We start from the raw sequence: 22,908 nt of genomic DNA, 5'->3' as shown, positions 1-22,908 counted from the left end.
GGCCAGAATTTTAATATTGATACATCCCTAATCACTGCTATAATGCTCGGGTGTTGTGGGTGGTTGCCAAGGCTTTACAGTTGCTAAATATTCTTAGATTCATTTTTAGGGCATTTGCTATACGGTTGCTATGATTTTCTGTGGCCAGATGCAAAAAACTGCCTAGACTAGTCTTTAACAGTTTGTCATCTCATTTTTTTTAAGACTGGTCATCATTTTTTAGTCCATTACAAAAAACAGTGAACGGTCAAGTACAACATGTTCCTGGAACAACATTCCAATCAACCAATCAGATTTGAGGGCCATTTTTACAGTTTATGTCAAGTTTAGGTACATCTTCTACATGAGTTTTATTATCTATCATCTATTCATCTTAGGGATAAGTTATGGGTAGTGTTAGATTTAGGGGTAGGGAGAGGGTTAGGACAGGAATGTTGTTCCAGGATCAACAACACACAGTATGTTGTTGATCCAGGAACATGTTTTACTTTGCAAAATCACGGTGACCCATAAAAACATAGACTGGTCTAATTTGAATTCGAAAAGTAACTGCTACTTTGGTCAGACTAGTTCTGAAGACACAGTCTAAACAACATCATGGCGATGTTTATGCAACTGGCCCCTGGTTGTATTCGAAGTGGTTACTTACCACCAATTTTCTATGATATGGTTTATGTCTCTCCGCAGTGTAAGCCTAAATTCGAGAATATTATTGCTTAGAAAAATTCACTCTTATCAATAAAACATAATTTAAGGTACCATTCATGTCGGTAGAACAAACAATGTCAATATTTAGAGTTACTATTTAACTACCCCCTTGTATGATCAATATAGTATTTTTGGTTGTGTTTATTAAACCCACCCAAACAAATGATTCCAAACAAATGCTCTGTCATTTAAGCTTCGGGTTCTTTGTCGGTTGATTCAAATAGCTCAGCATGAGCCTGCTCTGGCCACAATGTTGCAATTTCCCATATTCACCGTATACATTTTTAATGAGTTAATAAGCCTGTGTTTTCCCTTTGAATTAGTGTGATCCCTTGGGCTATTCATTGAGTGATCATCCAGAACTGTTGTTCAAGCAATAAGCTCAAAGCAAAATATGAGCATAATCTGTTAGAGAGATGAAGGAGTCCATTCAGAGGCGATGGGGGCAGGTGCACAAGGGTGGATGGCGGTAAGGTGGAGTAATTACGGACAGGATTAAAAGAGACGAGATGGATGTTGGGGATCTGCTTGCCTCATATGTACATGCAGGCTTTATATAGTGTGGGTGAATTATTTAAGCATTGGTTTGCAGCAATGTTTCAGTTCACATGGCTCTTACATAACAACACTTCCCTGAGGTCTACTGATGAGAGGAGGGAGATGAGGGAATGAAGAAGAAAAGATGAAAGAAAGGATGAACAATCTTAAGGCCTATTCACACCAATGTGAATATTCAGTAGGAAGACAGTGTTGAATAAAAACAGTAGGTTCCTATAAGCTTGTTCTTAACTTAACGTTTTTTTTGCAGAGAGACATTTTATGTCTTTAGCTGGTCATTAAGATATTAGTTAACAACACATTGGCAAACAAATATTTATAATTAAATTAGTGCTGTCAAATCGATTTTATATATATACATATATAATATATGTGTTGAGGTCTGAGTGTACCTTTTGACTAAAATAGGTATCTAGGGAAGGGAAACTGAAAAAGGGAATGGGGGATGTGTGTGTGAGAAGACTGGAGAGGTGTAAGACAAAGTCGTTTCCTTGGAGAAAGGTGGACAACAAAAGGGAATATGAAGAACGTGAAGAGAAAGGCTGAAGTAGATAGGCAGGGCATAGGAGAGAGGGGGAGAAAAATAAGACCAGAAGTAGAGACAGAAGGAGAGCCACGCATGAGAACGCTTGTAAATTGCACGTATACATGACAGGTCTGTGGATGAAGGCTGGAGCTGTCTGAGCGTCTGCTTGTTACAGCAGTCCTGCTTCAACACACACACACACACACACACACACACACACACACACACACACACACACACACACACACACACACACACACACACACACACACACACACACACACACACACACATACCAAACATCACTCTGTCATTAAAGGTACACTATGGCTGCATTCAAAAAAACACATACTTCCCTACTATATAGTAGATGACAAACAGTATGTGACAAAATAAGTATGTCCAAATTCACAGTACTCATAAAACAGATTCTGAAGTGTGCATTCGATGGACACTTTACTATCCCATGAGGCCACGGGAGAGGATTTGTGAATGGCAGTGAAGCGGCGCAACTGATGGCAACATGGCAAATGTTTTATGTCCGGATTACATTAATACCATATAAAATGTGCTTTTTTAGCGGTCGCGAAGTAATTACTTATTCAAAATAAGCTACTACTCAAGAGAGTATGTGATTTACGATGCTGCAGTCTATGTCTCTTTTGGTGCTCTAGCAATAAACAAAACTGCTAAAACTGCTAGAAAGAAAACTGCATGCGTCTTGCTTAAGAACATTGTAGCCGGATCTACTTCTATTTGTTCTTGCATGACGAGTCACGCAGGTACTGTGCTACTCCGCAGGGGTTGTCGTCCCGCCCGGGATAAAATAGTCTGAATGTAAACATTTATTTTAGGTGTAACGCAGTGATTCAGGATAAGACAAAAACCCATTTTGGAAGATGGATTCATGATGTACTCGCTCATTGTACATTTTGAACAAAAAAAAGGTTTCGTAGTGTGCCTTGAAGTTATGTTCTGGTCAGGGCCGTGGCATGGGGTTAATATTTCTCAAGGTATGTTGGTTCTCTTTTGAGAGTTCATTTCAAAAGTTATAGTCTGCTCGTCGTTGTGGCACTTATATCATATCGACATTGTTTGAATCTGTCTTACGTCACATCATTTCCCACCCTCTTCTTGTCATTTTTCAGATGTCCTACAAAACAAACAAAACAAAAAAACAGCAAAAAAGCTATAATGGTCTGAGCTGTAGTTTAGCGGGCAGTGCATATGGTCAACACATGTTACCATATGGGAGATTTTATTCTAGCCTGCATGATTTCTCCCCATGATTTCCTTTCAAAACAAAAGTGTACAAATTCAAAAAGTAATTAAAAAAAACCTTCCAAATAAGGCTGCGCTATAAAAAAAATTGCGACATTTTGTTTTCTGAGATAGATATTGTATTCAAAAAAATACAGAAACGTTGACCAGATGAATAGCTATATTTAGAAGGAATTCATTATTCTAGAATGATTGGGGTGATTTTGTAGGGGAGTGCATTTGTATTATATACTGTATAACTTTTTCTTCTTTGTTTTTACTTTGAAGACATTTATGAGTGTGAAACATCCTTTTAGGCCTGAATGATTTGTAAAACATTGAGTGTTCACAATTGGGTTTACTCTTTACAAGACTCAAAACTCTTTCAGTAACTAAGTGAAGAACAGAGTAAAAAAGAAATCTCTTTTTACTTGAACTTTCATAGGCCTCATTCCCTGTTTTAGGCCCATTCAATATGACTATGAAATATTATTTCTTTTATATTGTGATTAGTATTAATTAAAAATATTAAACAAAATAAGAAATAATTAAATTGCACCAGTCAAAATTTAATTGTTGAGAGAGAAAAAAGATACGGTTTATTATTACATTCAAAAATAATGTAAAACACCGGTAAATAAAAACAAAATGGTTACAACATTATAAACACTATGTATTTATTGTACATGTATCCCTTACTAATGCCCGCTCTGGCCCCAATTCTCATACCAGTCAGCCGGGCGAGGGAGCCACACTAACTCCATCTCTTTCATTTCTCCTTTCTCCAGCATATTGGCTTTTCATGCATGGGTTGTGCTCAGGCCTGCAAGCTGCCACAGCCCATAAACACCACGTAAGGGCTCGGCACACTTCAGGTCTGTGCATCTTGCGAGGACCACTGACGTATTTCGACACAAGCGGTGCTCGTGTTTTGGGTCGAGTCTCATGAAGCAAGTGCTCCCAATTCTGATTGCCAGATCTATTTAGTTATGAGTATTATTATTTTTGTAATCCAAACAACAACCGAGGTCGGACACAGCGGCATTGGGACCGCAGGGCGTTAGTCTGAATCACTAGTCCGGAGTGATTCCTAGCAGCGCTGCTTCACGCCGCGCGCTTGATCCCGCTAGAGTTAATGTGGTAGACACTGTGGAGGCTGTTATGTAATCCAGTTTCTTCAGTTATTAATAACGTCCTGTCAACATGTCCACTTCTCTCTGTTCTTTTTAACAGGCTTCACAGCTCTCCGTCACCTCTGAAATACCTAAAATGGTACATTGATAAAAGATCTGCTGTGCGACGTTAACGCTGACAGATACAGATACATTGTGCTGATGACAGATACATTGTTAGTCTGTCACACAGTACACAGTATATTAGGTCAAAAACATGGACAATGGGTGATGAAGTGAATAATCTCACTGAATATTGACACTAGTTGGTAAGAAGTGAATAATATCACTGAACAGTGTCACAAGTTATTGTAACCGAGTCATGAGCAGAATGAGTAATGAAAGCTTTCTGCTCACTAGCAGCGATTGTGGGTTTGGATGATTTGGCCAAGATTACAAAGGCTGAATGATGCCATCACGTTTATGCCATCAAGTTGACATGAAAATTAACCCTATTTATCTTTTACATTTTTGTTCTTTTTTAATAATCTGTTACACTCAATAAGCATTTCATTTCAAGGATCAATTTTACGATTGATATTTTCAGTACCTTTTTCACACACCCTCTTGTTGCAGTGTATTCTGGGATTGCATTCTCTTTAAAGGATACATGTAATGGTACACCCAAAAATGTCTGTCATTAATGAAATCGGAGAGATTTGTGTCCCTCCGTTGACAGCTATGCAACTACCATTTTGACCCTTAAAAAAGTTCATCAAGAGATCGTAAAACTAATCCGTATGAATCGAGCGGATTGGTCCACATTTTCTGAAGAGACTCGATCGCTTTATATGATGAACAGATTGAATTTAGGATTTTATTCACATGTAAACATTGATCAGCGAACAGAAGCTCAATTAACCTATTTGACACCAATGAAACTTCATTGATTTTTGCGGAAGCTCAAACGTGCCTGGTAACACAAAAGAGTGAATGTTTATATGTAAATAAAAGCCTAAATTAAATCTGTTCAGCGTATGAAGTAATCGTGTCTCTTTAGAAAATTTGGACTTAACCGCTGAATACTTGCCTGACAAGCTGCAATATTAGTAATATTAGGTCTATGTGTTTTGTCTCTTAGAAAAGCACTGTTGATAGTAGCTTGAGTTGACAGTATAGCAGTAGCTTGAGTTGGGATGCAGATGTAAATTTATGTTCATTAACAAAAACAATAACTTAGATAAATAACTGAAACAACCTCATAGGGTATGCTGTTTGAGTTAGGATTCTACTTTTATTCAAATTAACCACTGGTCATCCATTGTATCATCCATATAGATCATGGTAACCATTAACCACAGATAAAACTATACCACGCACGCATATAGCACGCACCTCATACCATGATAAAATGCAACTGTATGGGTTCTATGGTGAATGTTATAAAAAAAGGTAACCTAAATACATGTTTTAGTATAAATATAAATGCACAAATGCTATAGCTTAATAACAAAAAATACTGTTATTATATTCCATTACTCCTTTAATAGATGTCTACATTAATAATATAATATAATAAAATTCAATATGAATAAGCCACATTTCTGCCATAATACCATAGTACAGTTAAGGGATGGACTGGCCATCTGGAGCACCGGGAGTTTTCCCAGTGGGCAGCTGTACAATGTGGGCCGGCCAGTTAAGCCCTGTTCACACCGCCAGTGACTTTGTCCCTGTATGTCACTAGTCTCTGTATTGTGAAGCTGTATTGTGGGCTGTATACATTTTTTATTTTTTATTTTTTAATCATTCTAATTAGACAGTAGCAATCTGTTGTTGGTGTGTGTTGTGATATAAACTACAGCAGTGCTCAGTGCATTAAATCATTAACCAGATTAACGATCGATCAATCAACAAATTAAACTCACTCGTACTGCCAAAAATTACTAAAACATCATTCGAATTTGACAAATAATAAAATTATTTTTATTTTTTATAAAAATACATTTGTCTTGTCCCTGATAATCAACAAATGATAAAGCACTATATAAATGCCTCATTCATTCATTCATAAAGTTAAATTTTTCTGAACTTTTGTCACAAGCCAACAGTCTGTCGCCAAGGTCACTGTCACCGGAAGTCGCCAGCCCTCCATTGAAAATGAATGGGTTCATGTCGCTGCTTGTCGCTAGCGGTGTGAACAGACATTCACGGATGTTACTCTATGTTGTAGACAACGAAGCAGTTTTCTTGCCACTACAAACAAACAATTTGGAAGTAAAAAGACTAAATATAAATGGAGTCAGTACATAAAATGCTTGATATTAAAGATGAACGAGAAACAGCAAGTGCTTTTTGCCATCGTGGATATTTATCTGCGGCGAAAGCACAAGCGCCCGTCTATCTTTGTTCACGAAACCATTCAAGCTCGGAGTCAGCATGAGGAGTACCACCGTATGGTGATTTGTAGATTGAAAAGCCTTCTAACTGGATCATTCATGGCACAATGTTTCTCGTGTTTGTCAGTGCTGTTGAGAACGTCAGCGCTGTTTCATCTGGTTTAATCTAGATTAAATCACTGAGACATTAGTGTTCTTCACTAAATTTAAGCGCTTCTCACTGGATCTCACAGCGCCGTTTAGTGGTAGTAAGCTCGCGCTGCCATTTGAGGCTAGCGGACAAATGGTACCTGTGGCATGGTTCAAATGAGAAGCGCTGTTTACAGGATTTTTGTATGTCCATTTTATGAGCCTTGTTCTATCAGCATATGCAACATATTTTAAATGATTCTGGGTCAGTTACACATATGTTGCATGCAGTGACAATTCAGTGTGTATTTGATGTGTCATCTCCGTTAGCATTAGCACAATTGTGTGCAGTCTCGGCCTAAGGCTGAAGCTCTTCTGTTAACATGATGAGCACATCGACAGCCGTAGACAGTGTCATGCTGCCAGGTGTGCTTGTTGGTGAATCATGAATTGTCTAATAGACACAACTGCTATGGCTGTGCATTTTCTGCCACACACAGGTTGGGGTAATTCCCATATTATTGTCTCCAATACGCAGGAGGGATGTTATGTGTTTACACCCTTCAGGTTTCAGCTAAAGGTTTACTGTCAGTCACAGGCATCCAGAGCTTTCCCACAGGAGCAAATGAGGAGAGAGAGAGGGAGAGAGAGAGAGGAAGAGAGAACATGGCTGTTCGGCATAATAGAGCCATAGATTTCACAATGTAAGACAGTCAGGAAGACAGGCAACCGCAACGGAGCTTGTTAAGATGAACGTAAGATGAGGCGAGACCACAATAGACTCATCCAAAGAGGAATGTACAGTCACGGATTCTGATATACAGACAAGATTTCACTTCTAATGAAAGTGAGGTTTGAATGACCATGTGTTCGATGATTTTAGATGGGTTTTCGGGACTGAAGACCAGCTGTTTGAGCAGTTTCTTTTAGCAGTATTTTCAGCTATTATATTTCATTTAATAAACAGTTCTATAGAGTTCAAAAGTGCCCGCCCACTTTTGCAGCAACCTCGGTTTTGGAAGTATTTTTCTCATTCAGTTTTACCATAGGGATTACAAAAAAAAAGAAGTATTTGTTAAAGAGTGAACCCATGAACCAAACCAGCCAGCTACGAGGTGAATCATAACAGTATAAACTTTGGTTTGAAGCACAAAACTATTTAAAAGTCAGACAAAAAGACAAATGTACAAGACTGTGTATTTAAAGAAACAGAGCTTATACCTGTGTGTGGGGTAAAAGGCCCAACTTGCCACCTCATACATTTACAAGATTTCTAAATAAAATAAACCACTTTTACTTACACATAAATCTTTTGCACCATCAATGTTCAATACAAACATATTTTTTCCTAAAATTATACACAATGGGAGTAGTTTTTATATTTTTAGCATCTGAACATCATCTGAAGATATATATCAATGATACTAAAACACTGAATTATGCATTTAAGCATAATTAGCTCAAGTTATATGTAATTCGTTTTGTACATTGTTTTCTAATCTAGATGACTGTGCTATGCTCTGGCCTGGGTGCACCTTGTTTTTATTTATATGTAAATACAAAGTTCTGTCATGAAACTCAGGCTAATGGGTCCTGCATCATGGGTAACATCAGCAGCAGCGTAGCAGATCTATTCTGCCAAGACTAAACATATCAACATTATCATATCCATTACCATGCCAAACACTCAGAGAGTTGTCATGACAGAAATATGTGTCAATTATACACCCCTGAGGTGTATAAGAGTGTCACGCACCAGCTTGACGTGATAATCTAAACAGTGAGGCATGACACAGAAGAACGATGAACTCGCATTTAATAAACATCAGGAACCATCAGATACAAACACATGCTTGAAACATTAATATAAGACAATGAACAGATGATAACTGAGGGTATAAATACACAAGATGACAACGGGCTAAATGAAGGGCAGGTGATTAGTTATAATGGTAACAAAGAAGGGTTTCTATGGAAACTAACAAGATGGCAATAGAAAAAAATGAACTAAAGAGTCCATGAAACAGACATAGGGAATTGTGACAAAGAGCAGGACGCCTTCCTCCTTCTTTTTTTTTTTTTTTTTTTTGCCATGGCGCACAGTGATTTATTGTTTATTAGCTCCAGATTGGAATATTTTGGTGTGTTTATGGTGTGCACAGAGAAGAAACGAGCTTCTGCAGACCTGCACATTGGAGATTTAGTCCCAAATCACGGTGTATACTGTGTCTGAACCGGCCACACTTCAGTAGTCACCGGCTGTTGCTCGGCAACATGCACCACAGTCCAACATCTTGTGAAGTGAAGAGCTAAGCTGCTGTTTTCCATCTCACCCTTGAACCACTCTCTTTCTCTCTCTATTCATTTTGCTCTCCATTCCTCCCTACGGAGACTGTTGTTCATTAGGCATTTCACACATTCTCCTGTTTCTCTCTTGTCTATTCTTCCTGTTAAGTTTCTTCTCACTCCGATAGGCCACACGTTGTGCTCTGGACCATCTCATTATTGTTCATATTTACACAAAATGCCTGTCTATCTTGTCATCTTTCTGTCTTTCAGGATGCTGCGAGAGTGCGTATCAGCCCTCTAGAGTATTGGGAGAAGGCGAAGATGGGGACAAATAGGGACATTATGTTCTTGTGGAAGAGGCATTATGTTCAGATGATGCTTCTGCGTTGTGTGTCTTTCTCTCTCGCTCTCTGTCTTTCTCTCACTCACTCCGTCTGACTGTGCCGTGACGTCTTTTGGTGGACTCTCACACTGAGTCAGAAAGGTGCCAAACGATTTGTTAAAATGCTGTCACTTCGCACATATTTGCTTCTTCAAATTGAGAAGATAACCCTTAAATCTTTCATTCTCCATTGTGTCTCCTAGACAAGTGCTTTCTAATTTGTGTTTTGTCTTATGAAACTCCCAGACTCATCAAAAAGGCTAAAGGGCCACTAAATCAATAACAAAGCTCATGATATACTGGATAGCATTAAGATTAATAAAGTAAAGAGTTTCAGAAATTAGTATCTGTCGATGCTATTCTGTATGCGGACGATTAATTATTAAAAGATCGCAATCTCGATTCAAACACTGACACAATCTCATTTCTAAACAACAACGTTTTCCCCCGTGCCTAATAAACTTTTGACAAAATCTCACCCGAACATTCAAATCTGCTGCTGAGCCAGAGAGAGCAGTTGTCATGTATAGGTATGAAACAGCTTCCGAATATATATATTCATATTATCACAGAAGAACCTGGATAAAAGTTTATAGTTCGGATATAAACACTGATGTCTACATATGCAATCAAAATACAGTAAATCACCTTTTGAGAGTAACATGGCGCTTCAAATAAACGATTGTACAGATTACATTATTAGCCACCAGGTAGCGTTTACGCCAATTACTGTATTTGTAATTGAATCATTCATTCAAGAGATTTGTTCAAAAAACACTGATTCATCAAGTAATGAAACAAGTGAAGTATTTATTCTTATTTTCACTGAAATCATTGAATCATTCAAATTTTAAATAGACTGCAGCAAGCAGGATTTCATGAGATGGTGGTGGCTTAACTCATGAATATTAATTACCTTATGTAGAAATAATTCTACATAATCGTTCATTTTTCTTATAATGTTAATGTGAGTTATTGATCTGGAGATCAAGTGTTTGTTCATTGCCGAGTCAAAACTGAAATGTAAACCGAAACATTACTATTACAAATGTTTGCAAATCATTTTAACGATTTCGATCCTTTTGAGTTGCATTGAGAAACTTTGTACATTTGAGTTGAGTTGAGTTGTACGTCAGTGCATTTAAAATGAATATCCATATATTTGTTGTCAATGGAGTGGATAGCAGCGAGGCGCAGAATATCTATGTGAACATTGCCACTGGTGCTTTCCATGAGTGATAACTACCCCAAAATGTGTTTATGCTTTACATTACTACCAGAATGTATTAATGGAGTTCCCGAATGTCTTGTACAGATATCTTGCATTATAGCTGACATATGAAACATTAAGTTGTGTTCACATTCATCATTGTTCTGCAAGTTTTCACAAGCAAAATCCAGCAACCACCAAAATCCACGCAATTGGGAATTTTACGTGAGGGTAAAATATTTCCCCATGCAGATTTGGCAGCTGGTTCTAGTTGGTCACCCAGATTTGTCACGCTGACCAATAGAAACCTGATTGGTTTGACTTCTGTGTGTGAGCCGTGGCGTGCTTTTTACATCGCTATACTAATGATAATAGACAATGAACCTTTCTTCTCCTCAAAAATTAATCTTTAGATGTGTTAACAAACTGAGGGCCAAGGAAACCAAGCATGTGCGAATATGCAGAAGTAACACAAGTGCACTTACACACACTTTTTCGAATGGGCTGTTTCCTTACCGCTGTTAAAATCCTATGCTAAGCCTAGTCTCATTATCCCAGCAGCAGGAACATGAGATTTCTCATTTTTCCCCCTCAAGTTAAACATGAATTATTTAGCTTTGTGTTGATCACGTTGAGTCTCTGCCCTGAGCTTCCCTCCCCAGTTCCCCTACTGTATTTCTCTCTCTCTCTCTGAGCTGTGTGTGATGTTGCTAGCCTCTACTCAGCAATACAAGATGCATGTTCTGCTTACAGAATTGCCCATATCTCAGAAGTCTTATTCTGAAATCCTGCTCTGAGAGACTATGTCATCTCGTATCTGAACAATGTTTAGCATTTCGTCTCAATGGCACTGTAACTGCACTCCATAATTATTTCTGTACAGTGCGGGCGAATCTTCGCTAGCGTGCGCGTAAATAATTCACCATGCCAATGTTTTGTTGAAGCCAAGTCCCACATTATCAGTGTACACATTAGTGAGTCATAACGGAAAGAGACTGCATTTGCCCCAATTTTTGGTGCAGATATTGTTTTCTCTGTCTAATTTCTGAATTGAATTTTCACGCAGCTGAGGATCAGTACGTCGTTCGCTGCACCTTTATCAATTATTCACATCCAGCTCTTTGGAAGCTTTAATAAGCAGCTTGTCAGTCAACTAACTCACAGCAGCTCCGGCTTTGTTTTTGTGATATATGGGTAATTTTGCATTGCTGTAAGTGAGCTGGGCTCAATGAACAAATTGACAGTCCTACAGTCATGGTTAAAGAAAAACTGTTTTGTGAGGAGTTTAGGAGTTTGACAGAGAGCAATTTAAGGGTCACAGTGGTCAAACCATACATAATAAGTGAGGCCTAGTTATTTGATAGTTATTTATTTGATATGTTATAGTTTTTTATGCTTAGTGGTGGTGCTTTATTTAGCATGTTAGGCTAACTGTTAGCGTGATACAATTGCACTCCATCCAGCTGTTGCTGAGCATCCTCTTATTGGGCTCAAATAGCCCTTTAGGCAAGCCTTTGGACAATATGTGCATTGCATTAAATTGATCAAAAGTGACAGTAAATAATTGTATAGTTACAAAATATTTCAAATCAATGGAAATTGAAAGTTCTTTTATCAAAAAATCCTGAAAAGAATGTTACGATTTCCACAGAAATATGAAGCAGCACAACTGTTTTCAACATTGATTATAATAATAAATGTTTCTTGAGCTGCAAATCAGCATATTAGAATAATTTCTGCAGGATCATGTGACACTGAAGACCAGGGTTATTATAGTTAACTAAAACTAAAACCATGAACAATTTTGTTACTTGAAATAACAAAGTTAACTGAAATCATTTTTTACATATTTTTTTCAAGGCTAGTTTTTCCAAGGCTCCCAATTTTTTAATTTTTTTATTATTGTTTTAAAATAACTAAATCTTTAAAATAATAATAATAATTAAGGAAACTTATATAGACATATTAAAAATAATAATAATAAAAATGACTCAAACTTGCATCCTTGGTGAGCATAAGAAACTTCTTTCAAAAAATACCAACCCCAAACTTTTAATGAGCAGTGTAGTTTTGCACACCACTGATGGTTTTGGGCAGCCATTTTGATTTAACAAACAAATCCTTGAACCTGTATTCAATTATCAGCTGGTATGGTCTCAGAAACTATGATGTAGTTAGTTAGTTAGTTAGTTAGTTAGTTAGTTAGTTAGTAAGTCAGTCAGTCAGTCAGTCAGTCAGTCAGTCAGTCAGTCAGTCAGTCAGTCAGTCAGTCAGTTAGTTAGTTAGTTAGTTACAAAATATATCCCCAGTGAAAAGTTAAAACTGACCATTGAGTTATGCTTTTGTACAACATAACTGATTCATCAAAAGTGTAACAGATTAATCAAAAGTGTAACATTCAAGTTCTGATGTATCTGTTTTGTGTTCCCCTCAGCCGTTCCCTTCCCCCTGAGTCACCGCCTCACCACGAAGGAGGTGTTTGACTGTGAGGGGAAACCAAGGGTGGATCTACTGAAAGCCCACCTCACTAAAGAAGGCAGGGTGGAAGAGAACGTGGCCCTCCGAATCATAAACGAAGGGGCCTCCATCTTACGCCAAGAGAAGACCATGCTGGACATAGAGGCACCTGTCACAGGTACTTCCTGCTTCTTTTGCTCTATTATTGCAGCAGATTCACCTCGTGTACAATTTAAAGGATAATGTTTGCTACAAAGTGCTATGGTTTCATTTGACGTGTCTTTAAGTGACTATGTGTGCAGTGTTTTGCAGCAGATATATTTTCAGACATTAGTCGATAAAGAGCATCTGTGCATTAGCATCTGTGTGTACATAATGCAGTTTGTTATCTGACGCCGTCTGCGTGTGTTAACTGTATATCAGTGACAACCTGCTTTGATACCGTCAGCAAACAGGACTAAAGAGTTTGAGAGAGAATGCACAATCCTGACCTCAAATACAGAAATAAACTCCAAAGCACCCGACTGGAAGTTCAAAGAATGAACTAGAGCGGAGAAAAAAACCCAAATGGCGGAACAAGCGCTTGAGGTGTTTCCGTATGAAGTTTACCTGTGAAGGGAGCTGTCACTTTAAAGTTTGATCACTTTTATGCTTGTGAATGTGTATATGCGTTTCTCACTTATTTTAATTTCCACCTTACCTGTCATCACATCAACTATGAGGTGAGAATAGAGGAAAAATAGTTTGGAATTAAAACTAGGGTAATGTACGTACCACACAAAGCGTGTTTGTATCTATTCAATGGCTCGTCTGAGCAGTGCGTCTCTTAATGTGAAGCGCTTTTCTGCTTTTACCAGTGTCTGTGGATAATCAATAGAGTTGAGTACTTGATACCCGCGTCCATCTGCAGGAGTGTGTCAGCACACCAGCTGGCCGTGATTTCCGCTGTCTCATCCGCGTATGAGCCGCTTACTCCTGAAAGAAATAGGTCCTTGTGTAACTGCAGCAAAAAAAAAATACAAATACGCAGAGATAATGGACGTAGCTTGATTAATTTTTCTTTGTAATGTGATTCTGCTCACCCAAATCTCCTTCACACTGGTGAAATTGCAGTATTTTTAATGCTGTTTTAGTGCCTTTTTTGTTTATTTAATTTTTAATATCCTCTATGAGCGCCGTTGCAATTTACACAGGAAAAAATACAAAGAAGCAACATTTAAAAGTTACTAATGTTTTTTTGTTTTTTTTCAAAGAGTATATGGGGAATTCAATTTATTATTTTCTTATCCTGTTGGCTTATATGTTTTATCTTGTTTTAAGCATAAATCTCACTTAATTTTGTCAGATTTATTCCTAATGTTTACAAATGGGGTAATAAAGACATTATTATTATATATTATGTATGTATGTATATATTTTAATTAAAACAATAAATGTATCTTTTTAAGATTGTGGAAAACAAGACAAAAAATACTGATAAAAAAAACGATTGTTTTGCAGTGTGGGAGGGCTGTAAAATTGAGACAACTTGTGTTAAAATCCCTGCAACAAAGGCTGTTTTTTGGCAGCTGAAAAAGTCACACGGTCACAAGCTTCGGTGCATCAGGAGTCGCTCACTGCTGTGTTTAAAGGCACAAAGAATTTGAGTTCACTCCGGTTCAGTCGCAGTCTCACAGGAAGAGTTCAATTCCACGGTGCACTTAGATTTGTCTGGTACAGTGCAGCTGTTAAAATCCATCAGTTGATCAGAGCGACCTACAGAGCGAGAGAGAGAGATAAAGAGAGAGAGAGAGTGGTTCTCTGCTGCAGAACACACCTACACCTCTGAGTCATCTGCATCTAACAGCTCAATATTCTCTCTCTTTCTCTAAATCTCTTCCCATCATCCAGTTCTGCTTGCACCCTGTGTGCCTGCAGTGGGTGATGTGAGAATAAGCATCCCCCCCACACACACACACTCACTCAGCACTGCACAGTCACTGCCACACATACAGAGAGATACTCACAATTATCACCATTTAGAGTTTATTGTGTGTGTGTGTGTGTGTGTGTGTGTGCTTGATTGTGTGATGTCTGTCCCTGAGCTCAGAATATTTGCCCAGATCAGCCAAAATTAGGCCAAGTGAAGTTTATGCCTGCCGATTGTCTATTATTAATATCAAAGGGATATGAAATATGCAGGAGGCACAGTGTACGCGAGGAACCGTCATTGTCAGTAGATCCGCTTCCTTTGTGATGCAACATAAAGGCAAACAAAGACATATCTGCTGCCGTTTGTCACTACCTTCACCCAGCTGTATGGCCATCACCTCATGCTATTGTTAATCAAGACTGCTTATACAATCACACAGATGCACACACACACACACACACACAGAGAGAGAGAGCGCTGGTTCAGGCCCATTCGTTTATGTTGAGAATGATTTGTGCTGCGTGCTGCTCGCTCATTAAGTCCAGCTTACATAATGGAGAGCAGAGGTTGAGGAGGAGAAGAGAGGATATGAATAGAAGAGAGAGGAGAGGAGATGAGCAGAGAGGAGGAAAGAGAAGAGGAGATGAACATATGGGAGAATGAGAGGAGCAGGTGAGAGGGTAGATGAGAGAAGAGACGAACAGACGAGAGGAGATGTGGGGAGGAAAAGAACTGAAAGGAGATTGTATGAGGAGAGGAGATCAACAGATTGGGGAAAAAGAGGAGCAGATGAGAGGGAGAGAAGAGATGAGAAGAAGAGGGAGGAGAGGAAGGAGATGAACATGGTATGATGGAAGGGAGAGGAGATGAGCAGATGACTGGAGAGGAGCGAGGGAAGGAGGAGAAGAGCAGATGAGAGGCCATAAGGAGTGGAGAAGGGAATTAACATATGGAAGGACAAGGAGATGAAAGGAGGAGAGGAAATGGACATATGAGAGTATAAGAGGCGAAGATGAGAGTGAATAGGAGAAGATGGGAGAATAAGATGAACAGAGGAAAGGAGAGAAGCATAAGATAAGCAGGGAAAAGAGAGATGAAGAAATGACAGAAGGAGAAAAAAAGAGTAGGAAATGGTCTGATGAGAGGATTTGAGAGAGGAGAAAATAGGAGTGGATGAAAGGAGAAAGATGAGAGGAGTCGAACAAATGAAAGGAGGAGAGGAGATGAACATGTGAGACACAAGGAGCAGATGAACTGAGAGGAGAGTGAGAGAGGAACAAAGGAAAGGAGATGAATAGAGGTACGTTGAGAAGAGGTGAAAAAAGGGGGGTATCTCCAGGAGAGAAGGGGTTACAAAATAAAAAGAAAGGAGAGAAAGGAGGAGATGAACACATGAGATGATGTTTTGAGATGGAAGATGGAAGGGAAATGAGATAAGCAGATTACAGTAGAGGAGGAGAAGAGGAGAAAATAACAGATTTTGAATGAGAGGAGAGATGGAGAGAAAAGAAGAAGGGAAATGAACAGATGGTGAGCAAGCAGAGAAGAAAGATGAGAGCAGTCGAACAAATTAAGGGAGGAAAGGAGATGAACAGATGAGACACAAGGAGCAGATGAGAGGAGAAAAGAGGAGATGAACAGTGAGAGGAGAGGAAGAAGAACAAAGGAGAAGAGGTGAATAGAGGAGAGAAGGGGAGATGAATCAATGAGATGATATGAGAGAGGAGCAGATGAAAGAAGATAAGAGAAAAGAAGAAAGAAAATGAACATGAATGAAAGCATGAGAGGAGAAAAGAGGAGATGAACACATAACAGGAGTGAGAGGTGTGGTCTGTTGGATGGATCAGAAGTAAAGGAGGAGCACGGAGAGAAAGATCATGACAGAGTCACCGTGACACACATGGGATCCCATCTAACATTCTCCTCCTCGTGCGCTCGGGTGTCATGTGACCCACACGGGAATGTGAACGAGCATGTTAATTCCACATTTAATACCCGTTTCTCCCGAAGCACAGTTAAAATCAGCTCCGCGGACCAGCCGATTCGTTTAAACAGAAGCACTTAACACCGGGACCCGGGATCATTTCCATGCACAATTCATATACCTCTTCATGCATAATGTAATGTCTCAATATGCAGGATCCGCTCATTTATATACAGTAAACGCCACTTACTAACACAGCCCGGGCGCATCTGATTTGCCTATGCATTATGCAGCTCTGATGCTGCAACGTGACTGGGCATATCTGCATTTCCCACCCCCCACCCCCCGTTTTGGATTATATAAACCTAGTATCCATATCTACAAAGACTTTAACAACAGGAATTTCAGACAGCGGCAGGGCTCTGCCACATGAGCAGGTTAGAAGTCACCAGGAGTAAACCAGGGCCCACCTGGGGATACATGGTGAACCCTAAACTCCTGTGAGACCCGTCTAACACACACATAACTAAAAGCAGTGCGGATGTAATGAATGTGTTTCTAATGACTCGATTTGTAACATCTTTTCTAGATCTTGAGCCTCATGTGAGGTGAAATCAGACGGCGTCCCACAATGCATCTGTGTTTTTATCGATGGCTTGGGTGCAGTAGAGGAGGCAGGGTGAGAGAAGGGAAATAAGCACAGCGTGAGAAGGCTGGAGCGGGAACAGCTGAATACAAGGGGGCGGAAGAATCTCTTTACTAGTTTGTGGAGGAGCGAGCGAGCACAGATAAGCGAGAGAGTTCAACTTGTCACCTCCCTGTCATTCAGTCCTGCTCCGGGAGGAAAAAAAGGGAGAGAAACAGCGCTAACTGCAGCCCCTGTGACCCCGGCCTTCGAGAAAACGGTCCCTTTAGCCATTCTCCACATCATTTCCTCTAGAGGCTTTCGTTTTTCCCTCACTACGCTGCGGTGCTTGATTACTTCTAGGGCTTTTGCTCTATAGTGTGTGTTAATGGTTCATGTTAATGGGCCATTTTGTATGTATGTCAGACTCAGTGGACTGCTTGCGGCTGCTGTGTGATTTAGGACAGATAAGTCCGCTAATTCATTTGACACGAGGAATCTTAATTTAAGCTGCTTCCCCCGAGACATTTAAGGCTAAATAAGTGGTTTGGTTTGAGAATGGATCTATTGATTTGGGGATTGATCTGGAAGTAAAGGAGATGTTTGGATATAGCCTGCTGACAGAATGCTTGTGATTTAGCATTTTAAGAAATGATAGTCTATATTTATTTATTGCTTGCGTGTTCAGAAAGGAAACATTAGTGAGAGTAGATGAAGGCCTGAAGAGTTGATTAAAACACCCATGAAATCAAAATGAAAGTTTATCTGTGAGCTAGTGTACTCCTAAATGATGATAATTTAAAGGGATAGTTCACCCAAAAATGAAAATCTTGTCATAATTTACTCACCCTCAAGTTTTTCCAAACCTGTATGAATGTTGAACACAAAAGAAGATATTTTAAAGAATGTTTGTAATTAAACAGTTGATGGTAGCTTGACTTCCATAGTTGGATGACTTCCAACTATCCCTTTAAAGTCACCTCAAAATCAAATTTGATCTTTTTCTATTTGAATATTGCAATGTTTATTATAAATGATTTATCCATCACATCATTATTTGTTGTGTTGTGCCGTTTTGAACAAAATCATTAACTTTTCTGTTGTTTCCAACAACATTTCACTCACAAGAGTTTGCAGCAATTACCAGACGACAACAATCCAACCAATTCTCACTCAAGCAGTAATTTCACTCAGATATAAGTCAAGTTAGAAAATTAAAGACAATAGCGATTTCTGTTTCATGCTGACAGTATCTCTCTTCTAGGAAAGCAAGTCAAAAATATTGAATATGAACGCGTCTAAACACCCCAGAAGGGATGTGATTTTGCAATTATGTAGTTTTGCACATCCTTGTTGTATGTATTGCCTTCCTGTTCCAATAGGACATACTCTATTGTTCAAGTTTGGCGTCAGTCTGTTTTTTGTTGTTGTTTTTTTAATGAAATTATTACATTTATTCAGCTGCGATGCATTAAATTGATTAAAATTGACAGTACAGAAATGTTACAAAATATTTATATTTCAAATAAATGCTGCTCTATTGGACTTTCTATTCATCAAAGTGAGCATTGATATTCATCATTTCAGCATTGATAATAATAAGAAGTGTTTCTTGAGCAGAAAATCAGCATTAGAATGATTTCTGAAGGAACATGTCACATGACATTTATATGTAAATGTCATGTGACACTAAATAAAGATCAACTTTGCATCACAGAAATTAATTATATAGGCTATATTAAAATTGAAAACGGTATAATATTTAAAAAATATTACAATATTTCCATTTTACTGTATTTTTGATCAAATAAATGCAGTCTGATGAGCATAAGAGACTTAAGAGACCCCAAGCTTTTGAACAGAATTGTACATTAATAAGGAAAGAAAACTGCTTGTCAAGCGATTTCATGGTGTAGCCTATATTAAGTGGGAGAAACAGGAAGTGACATGCTCCACAGTTTCTCGCAGATCTCAAGCATGGTGACGCACTTACACTAGGTCATATCACACAATCTGGACTTATGCTGTAAACCCAGATTCCTCAAGCGCCGGAGTTTGACTGTAATTCTCACAAACCCAGAGTCAGAACAAACACACTTGCTTATAATTCCACAATCCTCTCTCTTCGCATGACAACGGTGTGGGCTTCGTATCTAGGTATTGATATGTGAGGAAGAAGCTAACAGGGTTTTAAACGTGTGTGTCCGTGGCCACACCCACACACACTACAGGCTGAGAGGCCTCTGGGGCAAACGCTTAGGCAGCATCTCCATGCCAACGCAAACTCCTCATTTATTTCATTCTTTATTCTCATCAAATTCATATCTCCATGGAAACAGGAGTTTGCGTTTCTCTTTCTCTCCCTCTCTCACACTCAGAGAGAGAGAGAATTATGTTGCAAAGGAGCAACAAAGATCTTCAGGCCAGCTACAGTATGTTGAATATAGGCTTTTAGGTGGTTCACGGCCCTAGATGTGCACAGCTGTGATTGTGCTTCCTGTCAATTCGATCAGTTCATTATGAATGCATTATGAAGCAATCTACATGTTGACATTAAGGGATTACGCGTTTACAGTATGATTTTAGTAGCTATGGCTGTATGAATCCCCCATGGATTAACATTTGTATATCCTGTATATTGAACAAACAAACAGTTGTGTCTGTTTGCATCCAGCTCAGCTAGTCAATATTTTCTCCTCTCTCTCTCTTTCTCCACCACCTTCTTTTCCTTTATGCAGTGTGCGGTGACATTCATGGGCAGTTTTTCGACCTGATGAAGCTGTTTGAGGTGGGCGGCTCTCCAGCCACGACACGATACCTATTCCTGGGTGACTATGTGGACCGGGGTTACTTCAGTATCGAGGTGAGAAGAGTATGCATTCATCTATTTAGGGCTGGGTGATAAACAATATCATATCTAGATTGCGATACAATTTATGTCGATAACGATGACAAATGAATGTCTCAACGAAGCTCTTGACATTTTTCACTCAATATGAGTATGAATTACCCCACCAGTAATTACTCCACAACAGAAATAGACGCTACAACAGCCAGTCAGTCTGCAGGGAGCCGGTGAGGGAAACAAAAGCGAAATTGCGTTAACCTCCAAAGCTGAGGAAATTGTTGAAAAAGGTTACGCAACATAAATTATATGGAGGTGGTTTGGGTTTCTCTTTTTCTACACTAAGGGCTAAGTGGTAGACTAAGACTAAGGGCTAAGTGATAGACTAAGACTAAGGGCTAAGTGATAGACTAAGACTAAGGGCTAAGTGATAGACTAAGGGCTAAGTGATAGACTAAGGGCTAAGTGATAGACTAAGACTAAGGGCTAAGTGATAGACTAAGACTAAGGGCTAAGTGATAGACTAAGACTAAGGGCTAAGTGATAGACTAAGACTAAGGGCTAAGTGATAGACTAAGGGCTAAGTGATAGACTAAGACTAAGGGCTAAGTGATAGACTAAGACTAAGGGCTAAGTGATAGACTAAGACTAAGGGCTAAGTGATAGACTAAGGGCTAAGTGATAGACTAAGGGCTAAGTGATAGACTAAGGGCTAAGTGATAGACTAAGACTAAGGGCTAAGTGATAGACTAAGGGCTAAGTGATAGACTAAGACTAAGGGCTAAGTGATAGACTAAGACTAAGGGCTAAGTTATAGACTAAGACTAAGGGCTAAGTGATAGACTAAGGGCTAAGTGATAGACTAAGACTAAGGGCTAAGTGATAGACTAAGGGCTAAGTGGTAGACTAAGACTAAGGGCTAAGTGATAGACTAACCCCCGGTTTCACAGACAAGGCTTAAGCCTAGTCCCAGACTAGAACTCATGTTTGAGCTGTTTCAACTGAAAGCAATGTGCACTGGCACATCTTAAAATATGTCAGTGCCATTGTTTTGTCTCAAGATGCACACCAGTAATGTTTTTTTCTAAGGCATGTTTATAAAAGATATGTAAATGTCCTAATTGAACTAAGGCCTAATCCTGGCTTAATCTAAGCCCTGTCTGTGAAACCAGGCCTAAGACTAAGGGCTAAGTGATAGACTAAGGGCTAAGTGGTAGACTAAGACTAAGGGCTAAGTGATAGACTAAGACTAAGGGCTAAGTGGTAGACTAAGACTAAGGGCTAAGTGATAGACTAAGGGCTAAGTGATAGACTAAGGGCTAAGTGATAGACTAAGGGCTAAGTGATAGACTAAGGGCTAAGTGGTAGACTAAGACTAAGGGCTAAGTGATAGACTAAGACTAAGGGCTAAGTGATAGACTAAGGGATAAGTGGTAGACTAAGGCTAAGTGATAGACTAAGACTAAGGGCTAAGTGATAGACTAAGGGCTAAGTGGTAGACTAAGACTAAGGGCTAAGTGATAGACTAAGACTAAGGGCTAAGTGATAGACTAAGACTAAGGGCTAAGTGATAGACTAAGACTAAGGGCTAAGTTATAGACTAAGACTAAGGGCTAAATGATAGACAAAGGTCAATGGAACAAAAAGTTGAACATCTTTTAACTTGAGCGGTGCCTTTTTAGAACGTTGTGTGTCATGCATGAGACGCCACAAAAGACGTGAGTGCAACGGTCAAACACATCTGTCTAGTGCAGGTTTACATAGAAAAAACAATAGAAAACTGAAATGGAAAATGCGTTCACGGCCTAGACTGTGGGCAAAATATGTCATTGGTTGGTTCCAACCAAGGCAGGAAACCCAAAAAACCTACACAATCTGTGTATCATAATGACTGGTTTACAATGTTTATATTTTGCACTTTTTACTTAAATTTCTACCTCTAAATAATTTAATAGATGTAAAACCAGTGCATAGTTAATATTTTTTAAACTTTATTTTATCCAATTTTATTTGTATAGGTTGAATTATTGGGATGTTAAAATTATTGGGATGATAGCTGCTACCTTACAAGGCAACTTCTGTTGTTTTAAGGCAGAAAAAGCTTGTTGCACAGTGTAGGAAATCTTCATCTATGCCTCAAATGCTAAAATCAGTATTCTTCACGTGATGTTTATGCAAGAAAGCATATCTGAAATAGATTCCTAAAATTTGTTATTCTTCAACAGCTAAAAGTTTAAGTTATGTTGTTCTATTTTTGCTAATAAAATATACAAATTTAGTTAATAAACCTTCTGGTTTCTCCAGGCTTCAGTCACTGTCGGGATACTCTTCAAGCTGGCAGCATTATCAAATTATATTGTGATAAATATCGATATCAATCAATATGGAAAGAATATATTGTGATCATATTTTTGCCATATCGTCCAGCCCTACATCTATTCATGGTTTCACCATGGATTTTTAATCATGCTTATTGAAAGAATTGGTTCATTTGGATTCATTTGAAATGAAAAGGTTAATTTGTGTGATTACCAGGTCTACATTGAATTTGCATTTCTGTATTGATTTTTTA

At 38.8% G+C, this 22,908-nt stretch overlaps 1 protein-coding gene across 2 annotated transcripts in view; it reads left to right on the top strand.

Moving 5' to 3' along the window:
• The window catches only part of ppp3ca (protein phosphatase 3, catalytic subunit, alpha isozyme), a 44,952-nt gene that overhangs the window by 5,464 nt on the left and 16,580 nt on the right, over window positions 1-22,908 (top strand). For both annotated transcript variants that reach the window (XM_079586081.1, XM_079586080.1), the window contains exons 2-3: window positions 13,008-13,208; window positions 20,230-20,354. In XM_079586081.1, coding sequence (XP_079442207.1) covers window positions 13,008-13,208; window positions 20,230-20,354 — 326 coding nt within the window. The remainder of the gene's footprint in view (window positions 1-13,007; window positions 13,209-20,229; window positions 20,355-22,908) is intronic.

Source organism: Phoxinus phoxinus, assembly GCF_949152265.1.
Source record: "Phoxinus phoxinus genome assembly, chromosome: 17".
NCBI lineage: Eukaryota > Metazoa > Chordata > Actinopteri > Cypriniformes > Leuciscidae > Phoxinus > Phoxinus phoxinus.
This window is presented reverse-complemented; position numbering and strand designations above follow the sequence as displayed.